We start from the raw sequence: 12393 nt of genomic DNA, 5'->3' as shown, positions 1-12393 counted from the left end.
TCTTGCATGTCCCATGTCCCAGCTTCTGCTGTGGTCTGGAGGAAGACAGTTAATGGGCCATGGTGGCCTGTTTTCCTAATGGTGGGTACACAGTGCAAGGTCTTTGTGAGATAGAGCTTGGTCTTGCCACTGGAAAAGCTGCTTATGAGATGCGTTTGGATTCATGCACTTCAGCTCCAGTGAGAGAATGGATCCAATTACCCTGAATAATCTCAAAAAGGCCTGGTCTTGACCTAGTAGTGCAGCCATGATTAAGAGGCATGGAAATACTAAGGGTCTATGTTAGCTGAGTGGTTTGGACACACATTTGCCTTTCTACACTGATAGGAGCAAGGGGAAAAGGGTTCTTCCTTCATGTTGAGAAAACCTGATGGATTTGGAGGGAAGTAAACATTCATTATGATACCTATTGGTTTGTGCATAAATGACCTGTCAACATAAGTGACTTCCTTCTGGAATGGATGGGATTAGGTGGTAAGAGGAGTCACTCTGTTCTGTACTCACCAATCTTTTTTGTTTTAAGATTTTATTTATTTATTCATGAGAGACACAGAGAGATAGAGACAGAGACACAGGCAGAGAGAGAAGCAGGCTCCATGTAGGGAGCCTGATGCAGGACTTGATCCCAGGACTCCAGGATCATGCCCTAGGCCAAAGGCAGACACTCCACCGCTGAGCCACCCAGGCGTCCCTGTACCCCCAATCTTAAAAGTACTTTTGTCAACCTTATTTGGGGTATTTTGTATTCACTGTGAATATATTCATTAAGAAAACTCTAAATTTTTTCTATACTTTAAAACCTGGATTTCTTAACCTTTGCAAAGGCTTGGCATGAAATTAAAAGAGAAATTATTTCTATGAAATGTTCTAGTTTAATATTTGGTGGACAATTAGGTGCTAAGATCCCTTTTCTTTGAATTATTTTATAGAAGTAGAGACACATTTTATTTTTCAAAAATAATTGTTAAATACATTTTTAGATGAAGACAACTCTACACAAAGACAACTTGGCATAGAAAGATGATATTAAGAAAAGTTTAAAAGGTCTTATAAAGATCTTGGTTGTTGAAAATATTAGATGCATATGTAGACTATTTTTTAAAAGTAGTACAGAGCAGCCCTGGTGGCTCAGCAGTTTAGTGCTGCCTTCAGTCCAGGGCCTGACCCTGGAGACCCGGGATCGAGTCCCACATCAAGCTCTCTGCATGAGGCCTGCTTCTCCCTCTGCCTGTGTCTCTACCTCTCTCTCTCTCTCTCTCTCTCTCTCTGTCTCTCATGAATAAATAAATAAAATATTTTTTTTTAAAAAGTAATACATATAAAGGGTGCCTCCATGTCTCAGTCACTTAAGTGTCCGACTCTTGATTTCAGCTCAGGTCATGATCTCAGGGTTATGCGATGGAGCCTCAAACCGGGCTCCATGCTCAGAAAGGAGTCTGCTCCAGATTCTCTCTTTCCCTTTCCCTCTGCCCCACCCCCTGTTCTCCCTCTTCCCTCCCTCTCTCTCATTCAAATAAATAAATCAATCTTTTGAAAAAAAAAGTAGTACATACACATAAGAAGTGAAAAATGATAATGGATTATTTCAAAGACTTATTTGGGGTCTTAGGGCAATTGTAAACACTGTAAATCCCCTCTCTTTGGATGCTCATGCATATGCCTACATTAAAGCACTAATCATATAATGAAGCTAGAAGCAGTTGGGTGGTAACTGCTATCCAAAATCCCTCATTTTGATGGAATCAAGCACTTTTTTAAAAAATATGATTTCACAGAAATTTTATTTAGCTTTATTTTTCTAAGATAAAAGGTAACGGATTATTGTTAAAAAAGGAATGTCATCCACTAAACTGTTTTAGTCCAGAATGTTTTATATGTTTCCCTGAATGAAATTTCACAGCTGCCCTGTCGGAGCACAGGCTACAAAAAGAGAAGCTGGGCCAGCTGTCCCTGCCAGATATTGTTCTCACCATACATAATGCACTTAGCTGTGTTTTGTGCACTCATTTTAATATCTTTTCACAGTACTTACCCAAATCCTTCCTATGGAGATATCATAATGTGAATTATGAATGTATTGCCACAGTGACACATATTGGGGATTAGGTATAGCTTGTATAATAGTCCCGAGGGACCCTTAATACCTGAATAATTTTGACAGATTGGCAAGCATCGAAAAAATAGTAACACCAGAAGAAACTCTGAATGAAGTCAAGGTCATGATCATAGATGTAGAAATTTAAAAGAGCTAAGGGGAAAAATAGATAAGCTACAAAATGAGATCGGTTACAAGGGAAACTTCCAAAGGAAAGTCAATTTAGCTAAAAATTTTATCACTTGATTTTCTTCCATTACATGCTTTAAGTTATAAATGGGTTAGATAATATTCCACAGGGAAAAATCGCGTGTCTGTGTGTGTTTTTAATCCAAAAATGGAACACTAATATTGTAAGCACTCACAGTTTAACTTCATTCTGAAGCTTTAAAAAAGAACATTTTGACATCACATGTATAAGATTTATGAATTTTGCACAGATTTGTGCAAGACTTTGTCCAACCCATGAGCTTCTTGGCCCCCCAAAGGATATTAATACATTGTGGAATTTATGGGCTGTAGCATTTCATTTTAAGGCCAAGAGAAGAGTTAGTTCTAAAGTGAATAAAATTTCAGACAAGGAGTATTTCTATTTTAGTTTTACTTTATTTCTGGACTTTAATTGCTGGCAAGATTTAATAGTGGGTACAGATCATTTTAGCAATGTATTAGAATCTTTTTCACATGTCGCAGAATTATGCTTCTAAATACGAAATATCAGTGCCACTTGATATTCTGATATAAATCCTGAGAAAAATATCAGGCCCAGAAAGAGCAAGGAGAGGTAGAGGTTTAAAATCAGACACAACACTTTGAAGAAATAACCGGTCAACTTTTTTCCTTTCTTTCCTCTTCTTTCTTCTATTCATTTCATCTTTCTTCTTATCAATAGGTCATAAACTTTTCTTGGAGTACAGCAATTGAAACACATTTGCATGAAGTCTTGAATATCTTTTCTTTTTTTTTTTTTTTTTTAAGATTTTATTTACTTATTTGAGAGAAAGAGACAGCAGACAGGAGAGGCAGAGGGAGAAGCAGACTCCCCACTGAGTAAGGAGCCCAACTCAGGGCTCGATCCCCGGACCCGTGAGATCATGACCTGAGGCAAAGGCAGCCACTTACCCCGACTGAGCCACCCATGTGCCCCTTAAATATGTTTAATATGTATTTAAAATTCCTTTTAAAAATCTGTTGTCTTTACTATCATGATAACTAAAACTTACCCCAAAATAGATTGCTTAGATGAATTTGACAATTTTCACAGTCTTTTCTGTGTCTAAATATTGATCTGCCTTTTATAAAGTACTAAAAAGCTAGGAACTCATGGGTCATTCAGTGGATCAGATGAAAGTATATTATCTTTGATACTATTGATTTTCAGTGTTTCATTTAGGTTTTAAAATATGTCTTCAACAGAGTAGCAAAAAATGGCCTTTATTTGATAGGCTTTTCACATATATCTATATACTTCCTTTTGGGCTTTGGGGCTCCATTTTATGGTATCTTATTATACTTTATCATTAACTCCTCTTATTTGGATATACAGTGTAAGGCTATAAAAGCTAAAGATTTCAATTGTCTTGTGCACAATACTATACATGTATGAGGATAGTTTTTTTACTTTGGTTCACTTTTGGACATAAGTGAAAGAGCATAAGATACTTCTAAGCCAAGAATAAGAGTTTGAGTCTTCAGACTAGATTTCTTATGACCTTTTGGAATATCTCCCCCAGCTCCTCATGGACTTTCATGGGCTTAAGTTTGTGCCTGAAATAGACTCAAGGTTTTCTCTGACCCAATTCTGTATGCCATTTTCCAAAAACAATCAGTCAAAGCACAGGAATGAATGTCTATTTTCAAAATTGACGTCTTTTGTTTACTATCTTTCCTGACGGATTAGGATCAATTTGAACTGTCCACCCTGAAGGCAAATGAACTAAACTTCAATGATGGAAATTACTACCACTTGCTTACACTTTTTAAATTTCAATTTTGTGTTTGAGGTGGTCATCATCTTTAACACAGATGATCTCCTGAATTCTGTTTGCAGGTACCCATTAATGTGCAAACCCTATACCACCTAATGGAGCAGTGATACTCAACTGGAAACCAATTAGTGAAAGAATTTAAAATCAAAGCACATCAATAGAGTGATCACTTCATCTCCAGATTCAATAACCTTTTAATATGCCATCATCATACTTGTTAGAAGAGAAAGCAGCTAGAGTAGAGATGCAGAAAACTTGCTTAAATAATATGAAAATGGAAAAATAGGTTCTCCAGAAATATTTGTGCAATTTTGGCCACTCCGGTCAGATGACCACTCTGAATGCATTTAGAAATAGCACTCTCTTGGGACACAAGGACGCCTCTGTAATATTTTGGAATTGAATTTGTTATATTTCTTTTTAAAAGGTTTGCTCTAGTTACAACACAGTGTAAAGTCATATGCACAGTCGTAGATCACTAAATATTTATTTTGTCTCCTGGTTAACAATATTTTGAGATTCTATGAAGATTGTTTATTTTGTTAAAATCACCATCCAGAAATGTTATAAAATATTTATTCAGCTAGTGACAAACTAAACTGTGTACAGATTTCATTACATATGAAATGGTGTCTTAACATCCAGACCAGGACTGCAAAGGAGTGTTTTAGAAAGGAGATAATATAACTAAGCCATTATCGAAAACATAAATAAGTAATAAGTGAGAAAGTAAACATTTATGCCCAAATAAAGGCAATGAGTGAGGTTTCAAGGTATAAATCCGGTTATGGTTTTATGTTCTAAAGATGGGCAATTTGCATCCTACAGGTCAGCAATAATTTTACTGACTTGAGGTCTTATTAAATAAAACATGTTTCTGGCTCTCCTGTTTCTCCCTGGGAAGGGCTGTCTTTTGCCTGCTGCCTCCTCAACAGGCTTTGGTTCACTTGGGAAGTGGCAGCCTGAGGCTAACTCACAAATATCTTCTTGTTCTCCCCTTCCCTGTATTGCACACACACAAAAAGTGAGGCTGAATCTTAGCATACTGCTTATAAAAGACTACTAATCTCAGGGATAGAACCAGATGCTGTTGGGGTGGATGGATTTGAGGGTGAAAGGGATGGATAGATGGGGAGAAGGATAGACAAATGGAACCACACGTGGGATTTGAAGAAAAATTCAAGGCTTCCCTCTTTTTACCCAAGTAGTTTTTTTTTGCCACATTTTCTCCAAAGCAACATTTTAAATTAATCCTATTTTCCTATGACATTAATGTATAATATTCTTAAAAATAAGAAAAAAGCCAAGTGCACAAAGTACAATGATACAAGCATACTTAAGAATATAGCCAAACTTTAAAAGTAACAAATGTTAAGGGCAAAACATAGTTTATATGGTGCCATGAATCTGACACCATAATTTGCCTCAACCTGCCTTCTATTAGAGGTAACAATAATATAATGGCTACATTAATTAAGTACTTGTTGTATACCAGGCACTCTCCTAAGCACTTTCTGTGTGTTCAATGGTTAATTCTGTACAGCACTCCTGTGGGGTAGTTACTATTATTGACTGCATTGCAGAGATAAGATAACTGGAGACCAGATAAAGTAATTTATCATAACCTTGTTTGATTTTAATAGGAGAAGTGGTCATTCCAAGAGCTTTAACCCATTTTCAACAGCTTTATTTTTCTTTCTTTTTTCTTCCTCTTCTTTCCTTCCTTCTCTTCCAGCAAACATGGATTTTAAGTACATGTGATGGCCATCAGTGGCCTAGTCTCAGGGAGGTGACAAGTCAGACGTAGACCCTGCTCCCCTCTTGAAGGCACAATGCTAATTCTTAACCATATTTAAGTTAATTGTTCTTTATTTGAAATTACCCAGGTTTTTTTTTTTTTTTTTTTTTTTTTAGAATTCTTTGCCAGAATTGCTAACATGAAGAAGAAACAGCAGTACATACAGTTCAGTGTCAGTTGAGGGGTTAGTGATCAGAGGTTCAGGGTGCAGACTCAGGCCAGACTGCTGGTGTTTGAGTCCTCATTCCAATTTTGTTGATTTTTTCAAAGAACCAGATATCATTAATTTTCTCCATTATTTTTTTATTCTTTATTTTGCTGATCTTCACTCTCCTCTTGATTATTTTCTTCCTTCTGCTAACTTCGGGCTTAGTGTGTTCTTCTCTTTCCAGTTCATTAACTTGTAGAGTTAGGTTGTTGATTCGAGATCTTGTTTTTAATATAAGCATTAACAGCTGTGCGTTCTCTCCTTAGCCTTGCTTTACTTGCAGTCCCTATGTTTTGGTTTTTGTGTTTTTGTTTTCTAATTTCCCTTGTGATTTCATGATGGTACATTGGCTGTTCAAGAATGTGTTGCTTAATTTCCACAAATTTGTGAATGTCCAGCTTTGTATCTGTTACTCATTTCTTAACTCCATCCCACTGTGAGTGGGAAAAATTCTTTGTATGATATCTATTTTTTAAACCTGTTGAAACTTAATTTGTGACATATGATCTCTTCTATGAGGTCTTCCATGCACAGTTGAGAAGAATGTGTATATTGTCATTGGGTAGAGGATTCTATACATGTATGTTAGATCTAATTGGTTCATTGTGTTAAGTCTCTTTCTTTACTTATCTTTAGTCTGGTTCTTTCCAATAATGAAAGTGAGATATTGAAATTTCCAGCTATTCTTATAGAACTGTCAGTTTATCCCTTCAATTATGTCATATTTGCTTCATATTTTTTGATGGTTTGTCATTAGCTATGTAAATGTTTATAATTGAAACCTTTTATTGATATATGATGTCCTTATTTGTCTCATAATCTTTGGGATTGAAAATCTACTTAGTCTGATACTAGTATAGTTACCTCTACTGTCTTTTAGTTACTATTTGTATGGAATATCTCTTTTCATACTTTCACTTTCAATCTGTGTCTTTGGATCTGAAGTATAGGCAGCATATAGTTGGATCATGTGTTTTTATTCTTTATGACAAACTGTCTTTTGATTGGAAATTTTAATCCATTTAAATATAAAACAGTTACCAATGAGGTGGGGCTTATTTCTATTATTTTTGCTATTTGTTTTCTATGTGTCTTAAAGTTTTTTTTTTTTTTTTTTTTTTTTTTGGCTTATTTCCAGCATTACTGTCTTCTTTTGTGTTTAGTTGATTTTTTGTAGGGAAATGTTTAAATACCTTGCCTTTTGTGTGCTCTATCTCAGATAGATAGATAGATAGATAGATAGATAGATAGATAAATGCAGGTACCTGGATGGCTCAGTCAGTTAAGCATCCAACTCTTGATTTTGGCTCAGATGATGTTCTCAAGATCCTGAGATTAAGCCCTGTGTAGGGCTCCATGCTCAGTGCAGAGTCTGCTTGAGATTCTCTCCCTCTCCTTCTGCCCCTTCCCTTTCATGCTCTTTCTCTCTCTCTCTCTCTCTCTCTCTCTCTCTCTCTCTCTCTCACACACATACACACACACACACACATAAATAAATTAAATTAAATTAAATTAAGTAGATAAATTCCTTGCCTTCTTTTCCTCTATTAAAGCTATCTTCTTTGTTGTCATCTTAGGGATTCTTTCTCTGACTTTGTCTCTCAAAAGTTTGACTATAATGCATCTCAGTGTGGGTCATTAAGAGTTCATCTTACTGGAGTTCCTTAAGCTTCTTGGATGTTTATATTCATGTATTTCATCAAATTTGGGAAGTTTGGGGCAGCCCCAGTGGCTCAGCAGTTTAGCGCTGCCTTCAGCCCAGGGTGGGATCGTGGAGACCCAGGATCGAGTCCCATGTCAGGTTCCCTGCATGGAGCCTACTTCTTTCTCCCTCTGCCTGTGTCTCTACCTCTCTATATATGTCTCTCATGAATAAATAAATAAAATCTTTTTAAAAATTTGGGAAGTTTGTAGCCATCATTTCTTAAAATATTCTCTCTGCCCCTCTCTCTGTCCCTCCTTCAGGGACTCCTATAATATGCATGTTGACCTGCTTGATGGACCTTTGACTTCTTTTTCTTTCTGTCCCTCAAAGTCAATGATTTCCACTGTCTTGCCTTCCAAGTCCACTGGTTTTTTATCCTGCCTGTTTAGATCTGCCTTTGAATCCCTCTAGTGAATTTTTCATTTCAATTACTCTATTTTTCAGCCCCATAATTTCTTTTGGCTTTTTTTTTTTTTAGGTTTTCTATCTCTATCTTGGTATTTCCATTTTGTTCACACATTGTTTTCTTGGCCCTCTCCCCATCTTCTTTTGGTTCTTTGAGCATCTTCAAGACAATTCTGTTTAAGTCTTTGGCTATTGTACTGCCATCAGTTCTTTTTCCGGAACAATTTCTGTTGATCTTATTCCTTTAAATGAGCCATACTTTCCTGTTTCTTTGTATGTTTTGTGAATCTTTATTAAAAACTGGACATTTGAATGTAATAATGTGGTAATTCTGGAAATCAGATTCTTCCCCACCCTTCTCCGGTTTTTAGCTGTGTTTTGATATTATTTTTGTTGGTAGTTGATTGTGCTGTTGTTGTTGCGGTTGTGGTTGCAGACTGTCTCTATGCTGAAGGTCAAATTGAGATGTAATCTTTTTTTTTTTTTTTTTTTTATTATGAGATGTAATCTTAATGTGTTTTCAAATCTTTCTGAACTATTCCCTAGGCATTTACACACACTTTCCAGTTTTTCCCCATACGTGCAGATGTTTCCAAATGTCCCAGTCTTTACATCTAGCTCCCAAAAGGGGGAAAAACGTAGTGGGGAGAGGGTGAAAAGAGCACTAGTTCTTTAAATCCCCTGGAAGTCACTTCAGCCAGAGGGGGAAGGGCTTGCAACAATGGAGGAAAGAACGAAAAACCAGGGGCTACATCTTTGTGCCTCTGTGATAAGAAGCACCAATCAGAAGTCAGAACACAGATCCTGATCTCTGGAGGACAAGGCACTTTTTGCCTGCCCTGGCTCCTGGAGGCTGCTTCAGGAACACATGTACAGCTGCCTGCCACGTGACTGAGGGGTGGAGGATGGGCAGCCATTAAGAGTTGAAAATTGACTGAAATTAACCTCAATTTATAGTCCAAGCCTTTCTCTTGAAAGTTGCAAGCCTTCAATAGAGTCCAAAGTGCCAAGATAGTTGTCAGACACATTCTACCAATGCAATTATTGTCTATGTAGGGAAACAGATTCCTCATACTTCATACTTGTCCTTCTTACCAGAATCCTCTATGTACATGAATTTTCATATAATGATTTACTGTTTAAATTGTATATTCTTTCAATAATGAATTATAGTGTATAAAGGAAAGCTTTAGGATATTGAGCTTTATTAGATTTGGACAAGAATTACTGAATACCAGCTATGAGTCTCAAACAGAAAATAAACAATAACAACAAAAATTTAAAGGATGGATAGGTCATGTTTCTTTGTTTTATCTGATATTCTCTTACTTCATATTGACCATGCATTCTGATAGGCAGTCATGTTTTCTTTTTATTAGCAAAAATCTAAAATAAGAGAAATAAGTCAGTGCTTATTAAACAAAGTTTAATAGACAAAAATAATATTTAAAACAAAGATGCAAATTAGTAGTGAAAAGATTAGGAATCACTGCTATAGAACTTTTATGAATATTAAGTAATTTTCTAATGGTTCAAAAACATCAATCATGGTATGCACAGAAACACTGTTACCTGCTACACCTAATTTAAGATTTTTAAATACCTGAGTAGTCATCAAAGGTTGAAGAATTTTAGAACAAGAGAAGACTTTAGAGATTAGCTTTGTTTGGTTGACTGACTTTGGGTTGGTTAATTATTACTTTAGAAATTTAATTTCTTTTTCCTAATTCTCTGAAAATGGGTATTACAGTGGAAAACATCTCAGTAAAAGTCAGATCAAATGATACTGGTTTGTGGCATAGTAGAATATTTTGATATGCTGTGTGTTCTCTTCAGATGGTGATAAAACTATTTGAGGGTCATTTAGCGTCCATCTGTTACTCTTTTAAAGAACATTTTAGTTTAAAACAGATTTTGAAAATTAGGCTTTGAACTCATGCACAGACTTTCTGAAAATGCTTCTCTAGCCCACCCAAAGAAGCATGATACTCTTCAATATAAAATTCCCAAAAGAAAATGAGAGAGGAATTTGCAGAAAGTAATCATTTTTTCCATAGGTAAAAGTGCCAGTGGTTTAATGAAAAAAATCAAATTTAAATTTATTATATAGTTAATTAGAGTTTTAGATTTTCCACGGTCCTTTTAGAATAATGGCTATTAATTTTGTTTATTGAACTATAAATTAAAACACAATTACAAATCTATTTTTAATCATTAATGGTATGGAGTTTTCATTGCCCAAATAAAGAGCATCTAACTTTGAAAATTGGTGTCATGGAAAGGAAGAGTTGTATGGAAAGTAAAAGAAAAAATTCTAGTTGGTACTTTATTAAAACTATAAACATCCCCTCTAGTGAAAATGCAAACCTAAAAGTGCACACATGAATGATCTGACAGCTGTGCTGTTCTTTCAGCTTCTACAGATGACAGTGCAGCCGAGAAGAAAGGGAGCACCCTTCATGCTGGCCTCATTGTTGGAATTCTCATCCTGGTCCTCATTATAGTAGCAGCCATTCTCGTGACTGTCTATATGTATCACCATCCAACGTCAGCAGCCAGCATTTTCTTTATTGAGGTAAGTCAGTCATAACACATGATAACTGTGCTGGTTGATGAACTCTTTGCATTTGCTAACACCACCTGTATTTAATATTCAACACATGATTTCTACATTTTGCTGCTGCAGGCAGGTTTCACACATGCATGCACACACACATATTGATAGATTGCTTTCATATGATAAGTTCACTTATCTCAGGAGCTTTTAAAGCAATAAGCTATCTTGCCTTTTGCAGATCTAAAGAAATATAGAAACCATAATGTTTTTGTCCTATGAGACCAAGTGTGTTAACCAGCTGTTCTCCTGATCCTAGAAAGAATGCAGCATATCCTGAAGGCTACAGGACTTAGCTTAGATATATTGATCAATAAATACTAATTGAGTATTGGCTGGATTCATAATGCAATATGATGAGCCTGCTCTCAAGATGCTCACAAACCATTTAGGAAAAATATAGCTTTCACTCCAAAAAAAACAGTATAACAATAAGATAATGGTAGGTGCCATCACCATTTTGTGTAATGTGTATATATTTATATATTTACAAAGAAATGCACATGAGTCACACACATTCACACAGCCACAAACAGAACACTGTGTTGAATTCTGTTTTTGTGTACAGAATATAGATTTAGTGCCAACTTCCAAGAAAAATCAGGTAGGAAGACCAGGGTCTAAAGCCAAGCCCTCAAGTTCAGAAGGTGTGAAATTAGGATACTGGGAGGCCACTGGATAAAGTTCATGTCATATTCTATGCCTCAGATGGTTGGAATTCCTAGGACCTTCACGTGTGCAGCTTTTATTCCAGTATCTTAATGGGGCTACTGCTGTTTCAACCCCAACTAAATAGTAAAGCAATGAGGGAAACCTTCTCCCTTAGAGTTTCAAACTTATAGATTTGAAATCTTTTCCAATTCTTTGGCTGATGTACAAAAAGGTTGCCTAGAATTTTGTTCGATTGTTGAGTGAGAAATTATAATAAATTTTAAACTACAGAATTACTTTTGTCCCCTATAATAGAGAGAGATGAGTGATAATCAATTAAATAATTACTCAAAAGTCCATTATGGTTCTCAGCTGTGTATAAAATAAAGTCTCCTTAGGTCAGCATTTAAGGCCTTGGTGATCTGGATCTTGTCTGTCATTTCGATCTATATCCCATGCATCTTCAACCTGGAGATGACAATACCATGAACTTTCATTTTTTTGCTCTCCTCCATACACATTCCAAATTTTCCATGCCACCAAGACAATGCTTATTCTGTTTCCTCCACCAATAAAGCCCTCCTCTTCCACCCCAATTCTTGAATTTGGGATCTGAACAGACTTCAATGCCATGTATCACCCCATAAGCTTCCCCGAACCATCTTGCTGTCTGGACAGCTGGACATAATCTCTCTTCCTCCTCTGAAATTCTATCCATCATAATTCATCTATGTCTTTCTATGGCATTTACTTTTCTGTTTCACATTAGAATTAGCTATATACATGATTTATTCCCCCCTACAGATTTAAAAGTTCCTTAAGATTTGGATTAAATAACAAAGTTTCCTTCAAATAAGAGACATTCTATCAATATTTTCTGGGAAAAAGAAATCCTTTGACATTTCAAACTCCCTCTACAATTTCACAAA

At 36.0% G+C, this 12393-nt stretch overlaps 1 protein-coding gene across 4 annotated transcripts in view; it reads left to right on the top strand.

Annotated features, from left to right (window-relative positions):
• PLXDC2 (plexin domain containing 2) overlaps positions 1–12393 on the top strand; it is a 514506-nt gene that overhangs the window by 459101 nt on the left and 43012 nt on the right. For all 4 annotated transcript variants that reach the window (XM_077896883.1, XM_077896880.1, XM_077896881.1 and 1 more), the window contains one exon: positions 10614–10774. In XM_077896883.1, coding sequence (XP_077753009.1) covers positions 10614–10774 — 161 coding nt within the window. The remainder of the gene's footprint in view (positions 1–10613; positions 10775–12393) is intronic.

This window comes from Canis aureus, chromosome 5, assembly GCF_053574225.1.
Source record: "Canis aureus isolate CA01 chromosome 5, VMU_Caureus_v.1.0, whole genome shotgun sequence".
NCBI lineage: Eukaryota > Metazoa > Chordata > Mammalia > Carnivora > Canidae > Canis > Canis aureus.
The sequence above is the reverse complement of the archived record's forward strand: the minus strand, read 5'-3'. Positions and strand labels throughout refer to the sequence as shown.